Genomic DNA, 24,306 nt, shown 5'->3' on the forward strand with positions numbered 1-24,306 from the left:
AGACAAAACAACATTATCATCATATTTTTAATTTTTTTAAGTTAACTACTTAAACTTCTCAGTATTTACGGCCATTACCAATATAATTTTCACGTACCCCCAATGGGATTCGGAACACCCCAGAGGTACGCATATCCCAAGTTGGTAATTTACAATACACCTTTCCCACTTTCGAAAAAAAATCCACATAATTTTAATTTGAACTCAACATACGCCATATCATGTCAAGAAGCTCATTTAATTTTCATATTGAAAAAAAAAAGCAGACTTACCGTATCATAGATTATCCTACGTAAGCACAAATCAGCACAATTACTAATGTTTATTTATTGTCTGTGTACAATTTGTAGGTCTATAATTTTATCAATAATTCTTTTAAATTGCATCAAAATAATCAATTTATTACAAAATAAATATTTTAACAAGACTTATTTATGTCTTAATTAATCGTTTAAAATTGTGGCTCGATATGCTTTTCCTTAGATCTACACTACATTGGCAAGACTGAATGTAAATTTAATATGCAGACGTGGCGCCTGATGCTCTGTTCTGTCTAAAGTTTACTTGAAGACCAAATTGTGTGAAGCTATACAATTTTCTCAAAGCGCCTGAGTGAAAGTAATATCAAAGTGTATACCCACTAACTTCTTGATTGTTTATGTAGTTTCGTTTTGTAAACTAAATAAACTATTGTTCTGTAAACACGATTTGCAAACTTAATTGAAGATGCCTCGTAAAGGTAAGAGAGTGGGTCGCCCCCCAGGGTCCAAGAATAAAAAACTCAAGTCAAGCAACACAGATCAACCAACAGATATCAAACAAGAAGTTAATTCTGGACAAGTTTATGTTTGTACAATATGTAAAAAGTCCTGTGACGAGGACGAATGGGAGAGTCACGTGGAAATCTGTCGTATGAGTTCAAATAATAAGGTTCGTAAATTTTACATTACCTACTTAAAAATTTTGCGTTTTAACAATTCCTAAATAAGATCTTCCACCCTTTTTTTAGCAACCATATTGCTGCAAAGAATGTGGGAAGAAATTTAAGTTCAAAAAGAGTCATCTTCAGCACATAGAAATGAACCACTCCACATTACCTAATAGTGTTGCTTGCACAAAATGTAAAGTACGGTGTCCAAATGAAACTGTTCTGAAGGAACACATAGAGACAATACATGAAAGAGCCTTATATGTATGTCCAGAATGCAATAAAGAGTTTGTAAGACGATCTCATGTAACTCGTCATATGACACAAAGTGGCTGTCATGGTCGTCAGTTAAATTTGTATCCTTGTGAAGTAAGTATGTACTTTAAATAATCTATTATAACTACAGAGTCCTTATTTATTTCAACTTGAATGAAAATTATCGATTGATAATTGAGTCGTCTATTATCAAAGGTGGCAATCTGTGCATTTGGACAATTTTTTTTTATTGATATGTCAATTCAGATTGATTTGAATATAATCGTCTCCTTCAAAGAATACGGTTCAAAACCTGCATTAAATAAAGGTTAATAGTTAACCTGTTATTTATCTAAGATGTCGTTCCGAAGAGTTTTGTGACTACCAATGGAATACAAAGTCAATAATTCGTTTTTCTGATTTACCAATCATTGTCCAAAAGTCAGATTGCCGGCTTTGATAATAGTCGACTCAATTGTAGAACTGGTAGTGTATGATTGTATATGTGGGCAAAAGTGATTTTACAAACAGCTTGTCTAGCATTTTTGTATGGTGAATAGTATGTTTGATCCCTATGTATCAAAAAATAAAGTTTTGAAGTTGTCGTGGCCTAAAGGGTAAGTCGCCCGATGCATTTGTATGTAGCGATGCATTGGTGCCTGAATCCCACTGGCAGGTACCAATTTTACCAATGAAATACGTACTTGACAAATGTTCACAATTGACTTCCACGCCGAAGGAATAACATAAAAAATATAATTTGCATAATTACTGGTGGTAGAAAATTGTGAATCTGTACGGGTTGGTACCACCACACTGTTTCTTCCTGCAGTGAAACAGTAATACGTTTCAGTTTCAAGGGTGGGGCAGCCGTTGTCCTGTAAAATCGGAGACCTAAGAACTGGTGTCACAAGGTGGGTGGCGGCATTTACGTCGTAGGTGTCTTTGGGCTCCGGAAACCATATAACACCTGGTGAGCCGTGAGCTCATTAACCTATATAAGAAAATAAACCAATACTTTGAATAATTCTTACTAAACGAATTCTAAATATTTTCATCCCCCTCCAGATACCCACTCACTGGTGGGCACTGATGAATTCAATTGAGTTAAGACTAAAAGAATTTTAAAGCTTACATTAGATTTTGAATTATCATCTTGTTTATTTTATTTCAGATTTGCAAGTCAAAATTCACAAGGAAAGATAATCTGATCGTACATCTTAGAACTCAGCACATACATAAAAGTGAAAAATACTTTTTCTGCAAGTCATGTACTTTTGAAACTAAAAACTTTTCTAGACTAGTAAATCATTGGCATTTAAAACATTCAGGTAATTATTGTTGAGGTTGAATGTTTCAATTACATAAAAGACTGTTTCAAGTAGTAATTACAATTTTACAACTACAGGGAACAATGATTTCGGATTATCTAAAATGTTAATTTAAACAGTTCAGTCACACAGTCACTCATTCTGGTTTGAAGATGGGAAAAACTTTTCTACAATAAAATTAAAACATGGACCTCATGTCCCATATTGGCTGGTGGCACTGACATTGTGATATCCATGGGCTCTAATAATTGTCTACCTCTTTGCATAAGTATAAAAAATACAATAATAAGTTCAACAAAACATTATCACAATATTCTCTAAGTATTTCCTTGCTGTACTGTTGTATATCACACTGAAACACTTATAAAAATATTTAATTTTAAAGGGACACCAAATTATTATGAATGCTATCATTGCGGTAAATCTACCAGTTCCCGAGCAGCCATGGCCAAACATTTAGAAATACATGGAGAGAAAAACTACACCTGTGAAGTGGTAACCTTTAACTTTATTGTAATCTATGTGAAATAATTATATTTGAACTAAGTAACTATTCAGAGAACAAGATCATAAAACTATTTCTTCAAATTTTTATTACAAATATTACTAATTTTTAAAATTATATTTCTCTGCTTCCTGGGTAAAAATAAATGGTAAGTTGTTAGAAAATATTCATTTTAGCATTTTTGTCCAGTCAACCAAACCATTTACAAGTATGATTGTGAATTTACGGGCAGATTGCTGATTGCCATGACAATGTTGTTGTTCAACTGCAGCTGCCGTCAGTCACTGATGATTTGTATTTATTTATGAAATTGCTTTTTTGGACGGTGACGCCATGGCCTGTCGGATTCACAATCAAACTTAATATAAGTGAAAATATGAAAATACGGCTCTTTTGAAATGGTTTGAAAAAAAAAAACCATTTTAATTAAATTGATCGACATTTTCGAACTTGAACCCTTACTCAGTACTCAGAAAAAACAAAAAAGACTGAATTTGTGCCCATTTAAACGATTAATTTATACCATTATTTTTTTGTTTAATGTTTAATGGTGTCTAATCTATTTACTTTATAATTTCAGTGTGGCTATGCTACATACACGGTAGAAGTAATGCGGCGTCACATCTTGACTCACGTTACGGATAAACCTCACAAATGCAAGCATTGTAACAGGTCGTACATACAGAAATCGCAGCTCCAGCGACATCTAGACAAGCACAATACGCAGAAAATGTGCCTTAAATGTGGAGAAACTTTCTCGAGAACATGCCAGTGAGTTCTTTGATTTTTTAATCCCTTGTGAAAGTAAATAAATCCGAGCACTCATGAGCAAACTATACATTAAGTGATTTAACATAAGGCTTAGAATGACTAACTAATATTTTGGCACAATACTTCCAATGTTCTTGATTAATTTTGGACAACATGAAACTGCCGGTCGGAATATTGGGGGGTCTGGGTTGATTGCTTCCTGCTTCCGTAGGTCTAACCCGCGATTTCCTACAAGTGACCCCTGGATGGTGCTAAACGGGAGCCAAAAATATAATCGGTGGTAGGACTTGTCCGACTGGCTGGCGACCACATTCCAACTTGAGTCCGCCGCCAAATAGCCTAGCTGTGTTCCGGCGTGTGAGTTGGAGAGCCAGTTTTATGCCTTCCCTTTCCTCTTCCTTGTTGGGGGTGAATCTTGATGATACTTGGAACATGCGGAGCAGACGTGCGTGCGAGCTCGCGGGACGTGATTGTTGGACGGGGGTATCGAGAGACCCAGTGAAATGGTGTTCGCCGCCGCCCGCCGGTCAGTAGGGGACCTGAACCCGGGCGTCACTACTAAACTCCACCCCGGGAAGCTGTCCCGTCAACCGGTGTAAAATCCTGTCGTGTGGTCGTCGTGCCGGTGTCGGAGACCGGAGTGGATCCCGGCAATCGCACGCAGGGTGGACTGAGGGCCCTTCCATGCCCTGCGTAAGTCTCTCACGCAACCCGTGGTCGAGCACGCACTGTGTTCCGCGCTTTATTCAGGTATTGTCATGATTTCGCCTCGAACATCCTACCCCACCCAATCCCACTCTCTAATTATAATAAAATATATGAAAGTTCGAAAAAGGAAAAGGGTTTTGTCGGTGATTCCCCATTCCACATTTAATGTGGATTTCAGCAATGTAAGGGGCCTACATAGTAACCTCGACGCCGTACACCACCATCTTGAGACGGCGCAGCCTGCCCTACTTTTTCTGACGGAGACGCAGATATCTGCTTCGGATGATACTTCATACCTTAAATACCCCGGCTACGTATTGGAGCACAACTTCCTGCGTAAAGCCGGGGTGTGTGTATTCGTCCGGGCTGATGTCTGTTGTCGCCGTCTACGAGGCCTCGAACAACGGGACCTGTCTCTCTTGTGCCTGCGCGTAGACCACGGGAGTTGTACCCGAGTCTACGCCTGCCTGTACAGGTCCCACAGCAGTCATGCAGGTTCAGCTCTGATAGAGCATGTGCAAGAGGGGACTAGCCGCGTGCTTGAGTAGTACCCATCTGCGGAGATCCCATATGGTTCTTGGAGACTTTAAAGCTCATCACCAAAAGTGGTTGGGGTCCAGAACCACTGACCTCCCGGGTCGGGCTGCCTATGATTTCTCCCTGGCCTACGGCTTATCCCAGCTGAGATATTGAGGGGCACGAGCCTTCTCTGTTGGACCTTCTGCTGACCACCGATCCAGCCGGATACAGTGTGGCGGTCGACGCTCCGCTTGGATCGTTTGATCACTGCCTTATCCGTGCTGCCATACCACTCTCTCGTCCTGGTCGTCGAACGACGACCGGGTGTCGAAGAGTCTGGCGGTATATGTCGGCAGTTTGGGATGGATTGCGTGAATTTTACGCATCCTACCCATGGGGGCGGTTTTGCTTTTCCTCTGTTCCTAATCCTAACGTCTGTGCGGACCGTCTTAAAGACGTGGTGCTCCAGGGGATGGAATTGTTTATTCCCTCCTCTGAGGTGCCCGTTGCGGGTCGCAGCAGACCCTGGTATAACAATGCCAGTAGGGATGCTGCACATCTTAAGCGGTCAAGACCCTAACGTCTCAGAGGAAAGGCGGAAATATAACGCCGCTTCCAGATTCTACAAGAAGGTTATTGCCAGGGCGAAGTCGGAGCACGTTGCTAGAGTTGGCGAGCGACTAAAGAGCTATCCCTCTGGGAGCCGTGCTTTTTGGTTGCTCGCCAAAGCTGCAGAAGGAAACTTTTGCAGGTCTAGTCTCCCACCACTGCGCAAGTCCGATGACAGTCTGGCCCATAGTGCGAAAGAGAAGGCTGACCTTCTGGTCAAACTCTTCGCCTCGAACTCGACCGTGGACGACGGGGGTGCCACACCACCGAACATCCCCCGGTGTGATAGTTCCCTGATCTGTTTCACACAGTGTGCAGTCAGGCCGGAACTCCGACTCCTGGACGTTCATAAGTCGAGTGGGCCAGACGGCATCCCTGCAGTGGTTCTGAAAACGTGCGCCCCTGAGCTGGCGCCTGCGCTAACGCGTTTGTATCGCCTCTCTTATTGCACTAACAGGGTTCCGTCTTCATGGAAGACCGTCCACGTCCACCCTATCCCCAAGAAGGGTGACCGGTTGGACCCATCGAGCTATAGGCCTATCGCGATAACTTCCTTGCTTTCCAAGGTAATGGAGCAAATAATAAATACAAAACTCCTGAAGTATCTTGAGGATCGCCAGCTGATCAGTAACCGGCAGTACGGTTTCCGTCACGGTCGCTCAGCTGGCGATCTTCTTGTATACCTTACTCACAGGTGGGCTGAAGCCTTCGAGAGCAAGGGCGAGGCTCTTACTGTGAGCCTTGATATCGCGAAGGCCTTCGACAGGGTCTGGCATAGAGCACTTCTGTCGAAGCTACCATCTTACGGAATCCCCGAGGGTCTCTGCAAGTGGAGCGCTAGCTTATTGGACGGGCGGAGCATCACGGTCGTTGTAGACGGTGACTGTTCTGATACCATGACCATTAATGCTGGCGTTCCACAAGATTCGGTGCTCTGCCCTACGCTTTTCATCCTGTATATCAATGACATGCTGTCTATTGATGGCATGCATTGCTATGCGGATGACAGCACGGGGGATGCGCGATATATCGGCTATCAGAGTCTCTCTCGTGCAAGAGAGACGATCAAAACTTGTATCTGAAATGGAGAACTCTCTGGGGCGAGTCTACGAATGTACCCGTTAAAGACACAAGTTTGCGCGTTCACTGCGAAGAAGGACCCCTTTGTCATGGCGTCGCAATTCCAAGGAGTATCCCTGCAACCTTCTGAGAGTATTGGGATACTTGGGGTCGACATTTCGAGCGGTTCCAATTTCGGAGTCATTCGGAAGGCAAAGCCAAGTTGACGTCTAAAATGCTGGGAGTCCTCAACAGAGCGAAGCGGTACTTCACACCTGAACAAAAACTTTAGCTTTATAAAGCACAAGTCCGGCCTCGCGTGGAGTACTGCTCCCTTCTCTGGGCCGGGGCTCCCAAATACCAGCTTTTTCCATTTGACTCCATACAGAAGAGGGCTGTTCGGATTGTCGATAATCCCATTCTCACGGATCGTTTGGAACCTCTTGGTCTGCGGAGGGACTTCGGTTCCCTCTGTATTTTGTACCGTATGTTCCATGGGGAGTGCTCTGAGGAATTGTTCGAGATGATACCTTCATCTTTCACCTTCACGTTTTTACCATCGCATCGCCCGCCACCGGAGTAGAGTTTATCCATACTGCCTGGAGCCACTGCACTCATCCATAGTTTCCAGAGGTCTTTTTTGCAACGTACCATCCGGCTATGGAATGAGCTCCCCTCCACGGTGTTTCCCGAGCGCTATGATATGTCCTTCTTCAAACGAGGCTTGTGGAGAGTATTAAGTGGTAGGCAGCGGCTTGGCTCTGCCCCTGGCATTGCTGAAGTCCATGGGCGACGGTAACCACTCACCATCAGGTGGGCCGTATGCTCGTCTGCCTACAAAGGCAATAAAAAAAAAATCCTTTTTAATACGGAAAGTTATTCTGGCTAGAAAGTCGAATTTATTATTCTCAGTAAATGCTTTTTTTTTCCCTACCTAAGCTGGTAGCCTAGAGACGCTATTCCAGCGGAACCTTAACTAGTAGGTGAGCTCACGGGGCTCAAACCTGACGACGATGCTAACACGAACCCTAGCAAGAGTCGTGCTTCGCAGAATCTACCACCGGATCGGAAACGCGACTCACTGAGAAGATCCGGCGAGAAACTCAGTGGGCTGTGTCTGAGAGTTAATTTACTCGTCGAGCCCTTCGTCGCAAGCGAAGGGTTCGACGAGAACGGTGACCGGTGCTGGAAGTACCTAGAAGCACCGTTAGTGGATCGGGAGGATCCGAGATGACGTGTTTTGGGCGACGTCGACTGCTTTCAATTCTGTCCGCAGGATTGGGAATGTAGTTACCGGCGGCCACGATGAGAGGGTTCTCGTGTCGTGCCGCTTTATCGAAGTGGAGTAAATGCACCGATCATTGTTTACCTACCATTGCACTATGCACCTATGCACTACCTTTGGTTAACTAGTAGAGAATGCCTTAGACCTTGAATTCGCCAATGCGTAGATAAATAGATTAAGTGTAATAAACAAACTTATTTGTTCCGAGGTAATATTCTCTTAGTTCAGTCCTTTGAATATTGTCACTCGATTATATTATCGTTCATGCCCCAATAAAGTTTAGGCCAAATTTAACTTAACATATCTCCACAATCAATTCCAAAAAATATCCAATGCATAGGATAGTATGCTTATGGAGATAGATTTTAATTACTAAACATAAATTGCAAATCTAAATGATTACAGATTGTTAGACCACAAAAACGTACACAAAGGAAATAGCAAATTCGCGTGTCGTTTCCAAGATTGCCAGTTCTCTAAAAAACCATTTTTAAGTGAGGCTCAATTGCAGAAACACGTAAAAGTGCACCTCGAAGATAGACGTGAGTATAACTTCCTGTCTGTATATAATAAACTATATTGTAATCTTAAAAAAAAGATGGAAATTTGTACCGAAAATTAAAAACATATTTTCTGTTAAAATATCTTCAAACATGTACAATACAGATAGACATTAATTACCGTTCAAACTATTAAGAAAATTATTCAAACTTTTAAGCTTCTAGAAATTTTTACCTAATTGTTAGTAGCTTCGAGGAGCTATTGCCGCTTCGCATGTGTTGAGTAGGCAAGTTCATGAGGCTCAACTTGAGAGGACATGCTAAAGCCTGCAATACGTCATGTTGGCCGAGCTTGGACCAACGCGAGCGTAGGCAAATTAATACAAGGCAAGTGCTACTGCCTACACGTTCGGCAAGTTTATGTTGTGACAAGCTACGCCAAATAAGTTCTACATGATATGATACACGTTAGCGCTTGACTTTACTCGGCTAACTAGGCGAGCGACACCGAACGATGCCAAGACAATGCAAATATACTGTATATACGTTGGTATTGGCGTTCACTCGGCGACGCTCGGCCAACATGTATTGCAGGCTTTACACATATCCTAGCAAGAATACTTCACTGAATCTACGAGCGGATCGGAATCGTGACGTGTCTATGGGAGCCGGCACCCACCGTGCGTGTATGTCGCCAGCATACGAGTGCGAAGTGTGCGGCAAGCGGTTCGCGGTGGAGCTGCACATGCGGCGGCACCTGTCCACGCACACACTGGAGCGGCCGCGGCGCTGCATGTACTGCGTGTCGGCGCGCGCCTACGTGCGAGGCGAGAAGCTCGTAAAGCACGTGCGCGTGCATCACCCCACCGTGTTCAGTGCGCACCTCAAGCACGTGCGCACGGTGCTCGTGAGTGCCTCCTCTACACCAATTTTACAATAATTTTGTAAAGTTAAATGAGTAAAAAGTTAAAAGTCAAATATATAATATATTATATTATTATATGTGTTATAATATATATAGTCAAGTATATATTTGACTAATGGCTAATGGCGATATTATTTACATAAAACTTTTCTGTCATATGAAATAATTTTTTATTGGTATTATTAAGTTGTGTAAATGTGTGAGTGGTTGACAATTTACAAAATGATCTTGAAAACATTTGCATTTTTGTTATGTTCAATTGTTTTGATTACCACAAAACTAGAAATATAATAAAACTGGTTTAATAACACGACAGGGTATCGAAGCGAATACGGTGAGAGTGAAGAAGTCGGAACTAGAGTGTATATTGAACATGTTGGACGCGGAGTCGGATCGGATCATGGACGGCTACGGGGGGACCGGCGTGTTGTACGGCGGCATGCAGGAACAAAAAGATGTCAACGAAAACAGTGACGAAAACATCTCTGTAAGCTTGCTTCAATTACTTAATGAGGATGTTCATATAAGGTTGGGGAAAAAGTTTCTTCGCATTTTTTAAGAAAATTTACAACTTTTTTTAATATAGTTTATTTACAATTAACTAGAGTATGTAGGTACCATTTTGTTCAATAACTTTTTACCATCTTGTAGATAGGGAAATTTTGGGGCTTCTGATTAAAATACCGCGACAATTGGTTTTGGAAGTCCTCTCGTGATGCTAACCTGACACTGCCTAAAGAATTCTGAGGAGACCGAAACAGGTGGAAATCTGAAAGTGCAAGGTCAGGACTATGCGGCGGATGCATTAAGACCTCCCAGCCAAGCTCTCTTAATTTTTGCTAAATGGCTAAAGATATGTGAGGTTATCATGATGAAAAACCACACCCCTCCTGTTGATTGATTCCGGCCGCTTTCTCTCAACTTCTTGCTTTAATCTCATCAGTTGTTCGCAGTAGAGTTCAGAATCGATGGTCCTGCCTGGTGGTAACGGCTCATAATGAATAATGCCCTTCCAATCCCACCACACACACAGCATCACCTTGTTGTGAGTTAACCCGGGTTTCGCCACAGTCTGTGAAGCCTGGCCGGCCTTTGAACACGACTTTTTTCGCACGTTCTTGTCGTACGTGATGCACTTTTCATCACCAGTTATCAGCTTCTTCAAAAATGATTCGGTTTTATTACGTCGTGATAAAGAATCACTAATGATTACACGATTCTTCTACGAGGTATCTTTTAGTGAGCTCGTGAGGTACCCAAATACCTCGTGAGGTACCCAGGCTTTTTTGTGTACCCAGTTTTTTTCAAATGCGTCAAAACTGTTTTGTGGTCAATTCCCAGTTCTTCAGCTACGTCTTAACTGCTGATATGCCGATCTTACTCCATTTTTTCAAAAAAGGCATCTATTTTATCCGTAACAGGGCGACCAGAGCGACGTGCATCTTTGACATCAACATTTCCGGATTGAAAACGCTTAAACCAAATTTCTGCTACTCTCACAGCACTAGGTCTATAAACATCGCAATTTTTTTACGCTGCCTATTTAGCATTTTTACCTTTTTTTTAATAAAATTTTAAAATGTATCGAAATTCTTCATTAGATTCACCCATCTTGACAGTACGAAAAATAAATAAAAGTCATTTTCCTAATTTGACTTTGGAATTATCTTCTTTAAAATGTAAACTTTTAATGATACCAAAACCAGCCAGATACAAATAGTATAGTCAAAGAGATTTTATTACAAGTTAATACATACTATAATGCGAAAAGACTTTTTCCCCAACCTATTATTTCATATGAAAAGCTTACAAGAGCGGGAAAAAAAGTTTTTAATTTCAAATATGTAATTAAACATGTTTATTTTATAAACAAGCTTTACATCTATAAGATACACAGATCTACAGATATGTTTTTATGTATATGGTGTTGGGTATGGCAGACTTGTTGTCGATGCCAGTTGAATGTTTTGCTAGCGTCCCGGCCATTTCGCCATTAAGCAATCTATTGCTCACTTTAAATATTATTATGCTAGTTTAATAAATAATAATTTAAAAACAAAAAACCACGCGTTTGTAGCTAGCTGAACTAAAAATTTGAAAATAAATTTCTATAAATTTAATATCGTTCTTTTATATGTGTGTCAAGTTTCAAATCAATCTGATGTTTTGAAGGAAGTGAAAATCATGTTCCAATATTTCATTACATAGATACATCCCAAGTTAATAAAAACGAAAAAGATAATGAAGTGTGCAATTACTTTTTTCCTGTCATCTTTTAATTTCGTGAATAGTTTTAAAACACAATTTATGATTATATCGAGTGGTGAAAGGCTGTTTGGTTTGAGCGACATTTTTGCAACTTTACAGAAGAGCCATTTAAAGTTTAAAATTTGGATAAATATCATAACAAAAAAAAAAGTGAGCCGTCACGGGACGCCTGGCAGATGTGAAACATCGCCATTATTTTGTAAAAGTAATATGCAGAAAAGAACAGATTGTGATAGGAGCTAAATATGTCGTAATGATAAAATAAAATATTACGAAAAATTCATTTGTTTTCAAGTAAAACACAGGTTATGTGTACTGTAGTAAACAACACTGTATACACTACGGAGTATACACTATAGTTATCCGAGCTCAGTGTAGCGGGAGATATGGCTTAACGCCGGATCGAGTGGGAGAGAATCGCACAGTCGATTGCGCATGGCGACGCGTCGCCACGGCATGCGTTGCCACGCCAGAAATCGGTTTTACGTGCGGCTATAGATGTTTCACATCAAAAAAACTTCTTCAGCTATTTGAATGGGGTAAACTTAATTGAAGTTCAATTAAAAACATCGAATTGTTGATGTGGCGGGTAGCCACAATCCATCATACAACGCAAGATATTTGACAGATGCCTGAATGTCGCTTACAACATTTTCAAGACAAGCTTGCATATATACAAGTTCCGAACAAAAACATTTGGACCGTCGATCTACCGAGCAAATATCACTCGCTCGGTGGAAGATTTATCCTTTCGTCGTCTAAGCATTCCCAAAGTTGATACTAATACCAAATAAAACGCACTTAATTACAACGGTAATTGTCGCGGATTAAGCGAAATGTCGCTAAAACCAAATAGCCTTTCACCCCCTCCGTATGTAGTTGTGATATAGTTGAGTATCCGTTTTCGCTCGTCTTTAATATATATTCTATCATCATTGTGTTTAGTAAAATTTGTTTCTAGACGCAAAACGATAATGGACCTTTGATGACAGAAGAGGAGCTTTTGGACAACTTAGGGAAAATGCTGTTCAAACTGATTGATTCAGACACACTCGAGTGTTTCGGTTGGCCCGACGAGCCAGTTGATGTGGTGAGTCTTTTAAGAAATATTTAAGTAACAGCGAAATGGTTAAGTATACTTTTTTTCCTTAATTTTTTTTTTGAAGTTTTTGAAATATTAATAATTAATTGATGAACGGGCACGCAAAGAGCTATATTTCGGGCTGTCAGGCATATCTTTCCGGGATAGGGTGCGAAATATCGAAATCAGCAGAAGAACTGTTTTGACTGAAATGGCGAAAGTGATTGCTCGGTGAAAGTAGAAGTGAGCCGGCCATATATGCTGTCCCATGACAATCGGTGGGGCACAATAGTACTGTACGGGAGACCTCCTACTGGACGTCGTAACGTGAGCAGACAACCAATGCGGTGGACCGACGACCTGGTCAAAATAGCTGGTAAGGAATGGATGCAAGAGACTGAAAAGAATGTAGTGTATTTGAGAAGACCTACGCTCAGCATTGGGTAGATACGGGTTGAAGAAAAAAAGATGTGCGGGATCAATGGCCGCTAGAAAACGCGGGTCACGTCTAACGAGTATACAGTTTAAATAGTGAGCTTGGTAAATGGATGTTTTCCGTTCACATTATTATAGTCGTTTAATTGCATTGTGGGTACAATACAACATAATACATAGGTACAATAATACACACAATACAACACAAATTAGACATGCCACGAATATTCGGCTACTATTCGGCCACTTTGTTTGGTATTCGGTATTCGGCCGAATAATAGGTACTATTCGGCCGAATTCCGAATACCGAAAAATACAAAATCGTAATGTTTTATTTAATTTTTTATTATATTTATATTGATCTGACAAAGCGTGCCGTGACGTGATTTACTCGCAACTGAAACAGTCAAATGGCCGGACACCTCCCGCGCACCATAGAGACAGGTCCCGATCTGTCGTATTATTCTTTACGCGCTAGACTAACTATTCGGCGCTTTGGCCGACAGCATTGCCGAATATTCGGTATTCGATATTTGACCAAATCACTATTCGTGTCAACTCTTACACAAATAAAACTCGTAACTTCAACTAAATAGATTTTATTTTTTGTTTAGGTGTTAGAGAAAGTGATCGAGCACTGCGGAGCTAAACCAGCGGATCGCACGATGTGGACGCGCATGCAACGGCTCCGAGAGAACACGAAGCATCTCTTCCTGTACGTGATAGACGACAAGAACATCGCCCGCATGCTGGACACGCACACCATAGACCAGATCGTCAAACATATACTCGCCCAAGTCAGCGACACCGACAAATGATTATGTTCGACTTCAACAGTGTGCCCCTTAGCTTATTGAAGTCGATGGAGAATCCGCGGCATTGTCATACAGTACACGCGCGTGTCCTGTGGTAGGACCTCTTGTGAGTCCGCGCGGGTAGGTACCACCACCCTGCCGTAAAGCAGTAATGCGTTTCGGTTTGAAGGGTGGGGCAGCCGTTGTAACTATACTTGAGACCTTAGAACTTATATCTCAAGGTGGGTGGCGCATTTACGTTGTAGATTTCTATAAGCTCCAGTAACCACTTAACACCAGGGGGGCTGTGCGCTCGTCAACCCATCTAAGCAATAAAAAAAAATACATCTGTAGACAGTGAAAATCATGATTATAAGTTCCATTTAAATTAACGGCACTTAGTTTACATAACTTTTTAATAGACAGTGTTGCGTCAGTTTGTATAACACCACAGCGCTGGTCACACGTTGCTTTTTGATAACGACTAATCATCAAAATTAAATGATAAAGTTGTCAGTGTAAAGTCGATGGAGAATCCGCGGCAATGTCATACAGCAAACGCGCGTGTCTCTCTCCATACATCTGTAGACAGTGAAAATCATGATTATAAGTTCCATTTAAATTAATAAAACGGTGAAACGGGGTAAATATATTTTTTAACACTATCAATCGATGGGTTGTGACTTCAATAAAATGATTTAGGTTGAAATAACGAATTATTTCAATTTGCATTTTGCTTATAAATTTGAGTATAGTAACACATTTATTTTATGCAGTTGTATATCATATAACAAAACGTGATGAATATGTGAAGTGATATCATATTATTATGTAGTATAAGGGGGATCGGGTAGACGTTACTGGACTTAAAATAAATAATAATAACTAATCCAAGGTCAGGAATGAAAGATATTAGTGAAAACGTCCTATAGAACATTTATGATGGACCCTTCTAAATCAGTCTATTAATGAGCGTACGTCGAAGGGTTATTAATTAAAAAAAAAACTATAATATTCTTATGAAGCTTCGATAACTCTTATGAATGAGAACATGTTTTTTATTATTATTACTGTAATTAGATGAGTATACGGCTCGATTAGGGATTGTGGCGTCATGTAATATTTGTTGGTGCACACAACATGAGTTGAGGCCGGGGTCTTAGCTTGATTTTTGCGAGTCCACCATCTCCCGTAACGGGAGAGGGAGAGCTCTTCTTCCCCCAGGGCGTCGTGCCACGTCGTCGACTATCGCCTCGACGACCCGTCGATCGGGCGTCCTCGGGGTGGCACCGCGAATCTGGCTGTAGTGTTGACCGCGGGAACCGCGCACCGTTTAGTGCGATAGAACCCTAACGTCCTTGGGTCCGCGGTGTGCTTCCAACATCTGCAGATCGTCAAGTCCCGCACTCCCCCTAGGCGCCTACCTCGTATGAGGTTCGGCCCGAAAAAAAATGAGTCTTAGCTTGGTCAATTTGCGTTCCGAATGTTGTATTTAGGGCTTGTTTAAGCAAACTTTTTATTAAACCCCTCGAGATCTTTCATACAGGATGCTGCATCAATGAACAAGGATAGAGCTGATGTTATTTATGCCACTTCCAAGACTCGGGACGCTGGCCGGCTCCGGACCCTCTCTGGCACCCAGCGGCTGCACGTAGGGTCGTTTTACGTATTGGTAACGATTGAACTTTGAAATATTTCCTAATTCTCGTTCAGATATTATAAAATCTATCCGTTCGATTATGTACGCTAATCATCCCAATTAGCTATACCAATTTGGATGTTGTAATATTATTTGCGTTAATTGGATTTGCGTCTTTAATTATATCTATCGATTATCATAGTAGTTACTATGGAATACGTGCTCGATCCTATTCCCTATCTGAAAAGCTGGGAGTGTAAATCATAATTCTTAAAAATCATGTATAAATAGACCTTATAATATGTTCTATGTAATTTGCATAAATAGATTTTTATAATAAATGTAAAAAAAGTTTGAACAAATTTAATGCATTTTAAACAGGATGTTATAAATCGATCAACAGTTTATTTTAGATCATTAAAGGTATAAAGGTAGTGATGATACCAAATCAATTTAAAGTTATTTGTAATTACATTATGTACGGAAGTTGTTTGTTTAATTTATTTAAGGCTTAAATATCGAATATATAGTGACTGAATTAAATAGAGCATGTGACAAATCAAACTTCTACTAATAATAGTAATACTCGTACATACTATGCAGAAATGTAAAAACTATAAAAAACTATAAAAACTATAGCAGGATTTCGCCTGTCGTCTGTTGCTTGTTTATAAAAATAGATTTTAAGTCTTTTTAATCATGTTATCTTATGTTATACCTAAATATGTTTTAGATTGATTCAGCAAACCTTTGTTAATTTTTAAGATGCGTGATTGTTATATAATTCATTTAGGGATGCGGTAAATTATTAGGCTATGATAATTATAAAGAAACGAATTAGTATTAAGTGCCTTATAAACTTTCTATTTTTATCTATTACTTCGTTACTATTGTATAAATTGATTTTTGATCATTTGATTTTTTTTTAAATCTTCATTCTTTTTTTAAATTGTTTTATAGCTTAATTTTTTATCCGCTAATATATTAGTTAAGATATATAAACTTTGAAAATGCATATTTTATAAATATTGTTTGATAAATATGTTTTTGATGTTATTTCTTATTTAGTAGTTTAGGTCGGTTATTTATTAAAAGCGGTATAATGTACTTGAGTTGGTGCTTTCCATATTTAGAGAGAAGGTATAATATCAAATTTCACGATATCCCACAAATGTTTTTTTTTATTAATTTTACTACGAAAACCTTACACAGTTTTACAACATATTTCACGGATATGACAAAGGAAACTTAAAGAACACCCTTGAATAAAATACAAGCATAAATAAAATTAAGTAAATTTCGGATTTATGAAAAAATGGGATCTAATTTTATTTGTGAGATGTGATATTTTACACCTCTGGTTTTTAATTTTGGTATCGGAGTAATTGTATTTAGGATCAGACTTTGTGCCTTAACATTAGAAAAAAATACTTAAATGGTTTCTGATTAAAAAATATCGTTTTTTTTTTATAGAGGATACATACATATATGGATGAATGTTCTAAATCTTAAAGAAGAAAATCTGGAATTGTTTCGAATTCAGAGTTAAATGGCTACGGTAACTACAAAATTCCGTAAGACTCGTACGTAATATACTCTTATTACGCTTTGTACAATGTTGTTATAATTGGATAAAATACAATCGTAACAGCGACTGTTCAATTCTTCAAACCAGAGCTTAGGACCTCTTCGCAGTAACCAGGTGGGCTTAAAATTTCTTACCATCAAATATTGTACATGTATGTGGGAGTTGAACCTCACCAAAAGCTCCTGCCGAAAAAAGAAGGCGCCTGGCACATTTTTAAAAATTAAATTATATACATCTACAGCAGCCACTCTTTTCGGCATTGACACTACCAACTTAAAACATTCTTCTTTGTACAATTGTTGCCACTCAGTCAGTGCCAGTTGTAGTGTTTTTTTTTATCAGAGAGTGTCTTCATATCTTTCCTTTAAAATAGATCAAATAATATGCTCAATCAAATTCAGGTCTGCTCTTAATAAGTTGGACCAATCAATCTTCCACAAACCAATATTTGTGATTGAGGGCCCACTCCAAACAATTTTTCATATTGAGGTCCAACAGCCACGGCTTCTTCCTTGCCTTGCAACCTTTTTATCAAGCTTTTAGAAACCTTATTCTAACAGTATGCACACTTAGAGTTATGCGGTCGCTTCAGGTACAGGCAGCGAGGTCAATAGCTGTTTTTTTCGGTCCTGTAGACTGTCTAATGAACAATCAGCCATCACGATCGGTAGTGATTCTTTTTCTGCCTGTTATTGGTCTGTTTTCATGAGGACCGGTTCCTTTGAAACGATTTTTTACGTATTACACTACTGCACATCGCGCTATATATACACGATTTGTCTATACAAGTATAAAAAACGGTACCTAATACTGTTGCTCGGGGCTGTAGTACCGAAATATAGAGAGAAAAAAAGTTAATATTCCAAAACAAATTAATATACACTAAAAACAATAATCATCAAAATCGGTTGGCGTGATATTGAGTTATTGAGCTATTCATCAATTTGTCGCGCACGTACTTAATGCAAATTTAAGACTTATATGGTTTTTTCATGGATACAATTATCAGAACTTGACTAAAATTGAACCACACGGGAAGTGCAAGCTTTCTAATAAAAAAAGAATCCTCAAAATCGATTCACCCAGTCAAAAGTTATGAGGTAACAAACATAAAAAAACATACAGTCGAATTGAGAACCTCCTCCTTTTTGAAGTCGGCTAAAAATAAACATACATCAATGGGAAACAACGGGAGAAGCTAGTTAAAAACAAAATATGGACACAAACATATTAAATCCTATTATTATTATTGATTATGAAAGAAGCTAAAACACATTTTCTAAACGATTCTTCACAAGATGTTCACCAACCTTAGTTAAAACAGAGGACAGCGCAATAGGCCTATAGGAGGCAACATCATTGGTAGTTTTGTTAGGTTTTTTAATCGCTATAACTTCTTGAGACTTCCATGTTTCAGGAATATTGCCTGTGACCATGACAGTGTATTAAATTTAAAAAATACATTATAGCACAAAAATGATCAAAAAGTACCTGCAACCGATTTGAGGTTTCCCGCCTATTTTTGTGTAACTATTTTAATAATCTGTGATACAAAGTCAGTTTTTTTTAAAGGGATTTTATGACCTGGTAACTAAGACCTTTAGGTCAATTCTTATTTTAATTTTAATGAAAACTTTAATATAATAAATTATATTATGAAATGAAATGAAAACGAAATGAAATTGAATGATATGAGATGATATAGAACTGAGAATTGAGAACTGATAGAAATGAGATTTACTGAGACTGTTTGAAGGATCCTGAGAAGTAACGTTCAGTGGCTTTGTTTCATTTTCCCACATTTGTGCAATTTCACAGTTAATAAACAACTGTTGTTAAACATTTAAACCTGACGAAACATTAAAAAGCTTTACCATGTTTTTTTACAAACTTGTCTGCAATACATTTAGCGTAACTAGTATTAAAATAATTGATAATTTTAATTAATACCGCAATCGAAGCAATAGCAACTTTATTTTTGCAGCGGTTTATACGGCTAAGGTTCTTCTCTATTTTTCGTCTTTTTTGGCGGTAATAATATTAACGTCACAGACTATCTCCCTACCAACATGACGAGCTTTCTTAAATTCCACATTTTAAATTTCCACCTTTTAAATTTTTCTTTAACCCGTGTCCACCCAATGCTGAGTGAAGGTCTCTTCGAATACCCCCATTCTCTAAAATAAAGCATTATTGTGGTGTTTTTTAAAGATGATTGATGTAAACTCAATGAAGTAGGAAACCTATGGAAATGAAACGTCAACCAAAATTTCGTGCCACTGTGACGTCATCTGGCCACAAAACATGGCGGCTTTAGTGCTGTACAAAAGATTTCAATGTTATCAGGTTTAATCGATAAACGTTCTTGGCTCATTTTATTTTAAATATTGTTGAGTATTATTTATTTGTAGAATTTATACTTTAATGGGAAGTAAGTAGGTATATTGTTATGTGCAAATATGATATGATTTAGATGGGTGAAATCTAAGACAAGTTCGTCCTTCGAATTTGCCAAGTAAACGATATGATGATTTTTAAAAGTTACTACACTGATTTTATAAAGTTGTCGTTTGTCGCAAAACATAAAGATATGGCGTAGTTCAAAGCCATCAGCCCATTTCTAGCATGCTAAATGTTATCGTATTTTGAGTACGTGTTTTTCTTAGACTATAACAATCTATTTTAATTGTTTTGCTGACTCTAAAGTCCGTAACATACTACCGCAGCGCACCCCAAGGAAGGTGCGCCGCACCATTTGAATCACTTTCGCTTGAGAGTGATTCAAATTTTAAACTTATCAAGGGACCGCGTGAAAAAAAAAACACCTACAGAACATTTATTCATTAATTACAAACGTCATTCCTTGTGACTTCCTCTCTAAAATCACTTAATTATTAAATATTTAACAAATTTACAATAGTGTTTTACTCACTGCGGAATAAAACTATTTTATTTAAATAGTTCCGAAGAGATTTTGTCGGCAGCCTTTTTCCCGAAATATCTAAACAGAATGTCTAAATATGTTTTGATGACATATTTTAAAGTGGTATTTATGATTAGTGTCATGATCAATAGATTCCGACCGAAAAATGGATTTTTCGGATGAGGGCTCCATAATGAATTTAAATACATATAGATAATAGTTTTAGGGCATCGACTTTCTTGAGATCCTATAAAACACGTTTTAATTATTATTTTTGTATGTTTTAAGCATGATAATTATGAAATTTTATATAATCAATCATATTAAATCGATATCAAAGTCAATATATAATGTACAACCCAAAACAGACGGCCGAACTGACGTGACAATGACATTTGGCGCGCTAAACATGGCGGATTTTCGGCCTCATTAGACGGAGACGGAGATATTTACGTATATTCATGTTTCATTTTATGTACGCACTGAAATACTGTTATATTGTTTTCCTGCGAGTTAAAGTGCTGAGTAAGAACGAGATAGATATATGTTTATGTATGTGCCTTCAAAATGGGTGCTATTTATATAAGCAATTGTACGTATAGAACAATATGTCGTGTCCCTACTATATAGGTCTATGTGTAAACTTCTTACTTGAAACTATCAGTCATAAGTTTATGTCATTGTCAATCTGTTTTATTAGATAATTGCAATGAAGTAGGAAACCTATGGAAATGAAACGTCAACCAAAATTTCGTGCCACTGTGACGTCATCTGGCCACAAAACATGGCGGCTTTAGTGCTGTACAAAAGATTTCAATGTTATCAGGTTTTATCGATAAACGTTCTTGGCTCATTTTATTTTAAATATTGTTGAGTATTATTTATTTGTAGAATTTATACTTTAATGGGAAGTAAGTAGGTATATTGTTATGTGCAAATATGATATGATTTAGATGTGTGAAATCTAAGACAAGTTCGTCCTTCGAATTTGCCAAGTAAACGATATGATGATTTTTAAAAGTTGCTACACTGATTTTATAAAGTTGTCGTTTGTTGCAAAACATAAAGATATGGCGTAGTTCAAAGCCATCAGCCCATTTCTAGCATGCTAAATGTTATCGTATTTTGAGTACGTGTTTTTCTTAGACTATTACAATCTATTTTAATTGTTTTGCTGACTCTAAAGTCCGTAACATACTACCGCAGCGCACCCCAAGGAAGGTGCGCCGCACCATTTGAATCACTTTCGCTTGAGAGTGATTCAAATTTTAAACTTATCAAGGGACCGCGTGAAAAAAAAAACACCTACAGAACATTTATTCATTAATTACAAACGTCATTCCTTGTGACTTCCTCTCTAAAATCACTTAATTATTAAATATTTAACAAATTTACAATAGTGTTTTACTCACTGCGGAATAAAACTATTTTATTTAAATAGTTCCGAAGAGATTTTGTCGGCAGCCTTTTTCCCGAAATATCTAAACAGAATGTCTAAATATGTTTTGATGACATATTTTAAAGTGGTATTTATGATTAGTGTCATGATCAATAGATTCCGACCGAAAAATGGATTTTTCGGATGAGGGCTCCATAATGAATTTAAATACATATAGATAATAGTTTTAGGGCATCGACTTTCTTGAGATCCTATAAAACACGTTTTAATTATTATTTTTGTATGTTTTAAGCATGATAATTATGAAATTTTATATAATCAATCATATTAAATCGATATCATAGTCAATAAATAATGTACAACCCAAAGCAGACGGCCGAACTGACGTGACAATGACATTTGGCGCGCTAAGCATGGCGGATTTTCGGCCTCATTAGACGGAGACGGAGATATTTACGTATATTCATGTTTCATTTTATGTACGCACTGAAATACTGTTATATTGTTTTCCTGCGAGTTAAAGTGCTGAGTAAGAACGAGATAGATATATGTTTATGTATGTGCCTTCAAAATGGGTGCTATTTATATAAGCAATTGTACGTATAGAACAATATGTCGTGTCCCTACTATATAGGTCTATGGATAATTGTCAATGTATTTATTGTAACAAACAAATTTTACTGTTAATTTTAGCATATTAAAACCTTATATTCAGTAAAGGTTTTCTCTTATTATAATGATATTAATCCTATTCAAATAAATACGTTTCATAAATACGTTTCTAAAATTCATTACAACATTGAAAATCCTAAATCCTAAATTACTTCAAGATAGGCTTTGACAATTATACATTCTTCTGGATTTCTCTAGGATCCTATCACCAGATTTTGATGATTATATTCGAAAAGTACCTTGAACAAAGAAAACAAAAAATAATTATCAGAATCGGTTCAAGCATTCTCGAGAAATCGGTGAACATACATAGATAAAAAATTATGGTCGAATTGATAACTTCCTCTTTTGAAGTCGGTTAAAAAGCGTGATTTTGGCACTGAAGTATGAAACCTATGGAAAAAAGGGGGCCAAATTTTCAGAGCCAACTCTATGGTATACACATAATGTAAAAAAGACGCTCGTTCAAGCACTGAAGTAGGAAACCTATGGAAATGAAACGTCAACAAAAAATTCGTGCCACTGTGACGTCATCTGGCCACAAAACATGGCGGTTTTAGTGCTGCCCAGAAGATTTTAATGTTAGTACGTTTTATCGATAAACGTTCTTGGCTTATTTTATTTTAAATATTGTTGAGTATAATTGTATTTGTAGAATTTATACTTTAATAGGAAGTAAGTATATTATTATGTGCAAAGATGATGTGATTTAGATATTATGTGAAATCTAAGACGAGTTCGTGCTTCAAATTTTCCAAGTAAACGATTTGACAATTTTTTAAATTTGCTACACTGGTTTTATAAAGTTGTCGTTTGCCACAAAACATAAAGATATGGCATAGTACAGTGCCATCAGCCCATTTCTAGCATGCTGAATGTTATCGTATTTTGAGTACGTGTTTTTCTTAGACTATTACAATCTATTTTAATTGTTTTGCTGACTCTAAAGTCCGTAACACACTACCGCAGCGCACCTCAAGGAAGGTGCACCGCACTACCGCACTGCACGCAAATTTTAAACTTATCAAGGGACCGCCTGTTAAACAAAAACACCTACAGAACATTTATTCGTTAATGAAATTACAAACGTCATTCCTTGTGACTTCCTCTCTAAAATCACTTAATTAATAAATATTTAACGAATTTACAATAGTGTTTTACTCACTGCGGAATAAAACTATTTTATTTAAATAGTTCCGAAGAGATTTTGTCGGTAGCCTTTTTCCCGAAATATCTAAACAGAATGTCTAAATATGTTTTGATGACATATTTTAAAGAGGTATTTATGATTAGTGCCATGATCAATAGATTCCGACCGAAAAATGGTGTCCGATTTTTCGGATGAGGGCTCCATAATTAAAATATATATAGATAATAGTTTTGGGGCATCGACTTTCCTGAGATCCTATAAATACGTTTTTATTATTATTTTTGTATGTTTTAAGCATGATAAAATATGAAATTTTATATAAGCAATCATATTAAATCGATATCAAAGTCAATAAATAATGTACAACCCAAAACCAAATCGTGACTCGACATGCTTGACCCATAATCTACAGTACACTACACTGGCAAGAAATTTAGCAGACCGGGCCATAGATTATACACTTAATATTCTCAAATATATTAAGTGTATAATCTATGCTTAATATATTTGAGAGACGTGGCGGACTTTTTGGCGGGAACGCGAGGAGTGAAGTTGTGTGATTTGTTTTATTTTGTCTATTTCGTGTTTCTTCAGGTTTAAATGTGTAATAACGGTGGTTTATTAACTGTTTAATATCTGTGAAAGTGCAAAAATGTGGGAAAATGAAACAAAGCTACTGGACGTAACTTCTCGGGTTCCTCCAAAAAGTCCACTGAAAAAATCTCAGTAAAAGACCACCATTTTACTGCGATTATATTTCATCCCATATCATCTCATCTCATGTCATTTAATTTCGTTTTCATTTCACTTCATGCCATGTTTCATAATAATCAACTTCATTTCATTTCATAATATCATTTTCATTTATAAAAGTTACGTATCATTAAAATTAAAATAAGACTTGACCTAAAGGTCTTAGTTACCAGGTCATAAAATCCCTTAAAAAAAAAAGAGGTAAACGT

General features: G+C 37.9%; 1 protein-coding gene and 1 long non-coding RNA gene across 2 annotated transcripts; one reads left to right on the forward strand and one right to left on the reverse strand.

The window, feature by feature from the left end:
* The first annotated feature begins 319 nt into the window (after nt 1-319).
* Nucleotides 320-16,784, forward strand: LOC101746097 (gastrula zinc finger protein XlCGF57.1). Its single transcript, XM_038020272.2, has 10 exons — nt 320-930; nt 1,010-1,297; nt 2,358-2,514; nt 2,900-3,009; nt 3,600-3,790; nt 8,376-8,512; nt 9,169-9,377; nt 9,712-9,882; nt 12,625-12,753; nt 13,794-16,784. The coding sequence occupies exons 1-10, from the start codon at nt 727-729 to the stop codon at nt 13,995-13,997; spliced, it is 1,800 nt and encodes a 599-aa protein (XP_037876200.1). The 5' UTR covers nt 320-726; the 3' UTR covers nt 13,998-16,784.
* LOC134201394 (uncharacterized) lies at nt 14,372-22,447 on the reverse strand. Its single transcript, XR_009976669.1, has 2 exons — nt 18,511-22,447; nt 14,372-14,555 (listed from the first exon to the last, which is right to left on the reverse strand). It is a non-coding gene; the product is annotated as an uncharacterized LOC134201394 (long non-coding RNA).
* Nucleotides 22,448-24,306: the final 1,859 nt, after the last annotated feature.

Source organism: Bombyx mori, chromosome 25 (genome assembly GCF_030269925.1).
Source record: "Bombyx mori chromosome 25, ASM3026992v2".
In the NCBI taxonomy this organism is placed as follows: domain Eukaryota; kingdom Metazoa; phylum Arthropoda; class Insecta; order Lepidoptera; family Bombycidae; genus Bombyx; species Bombyx mori.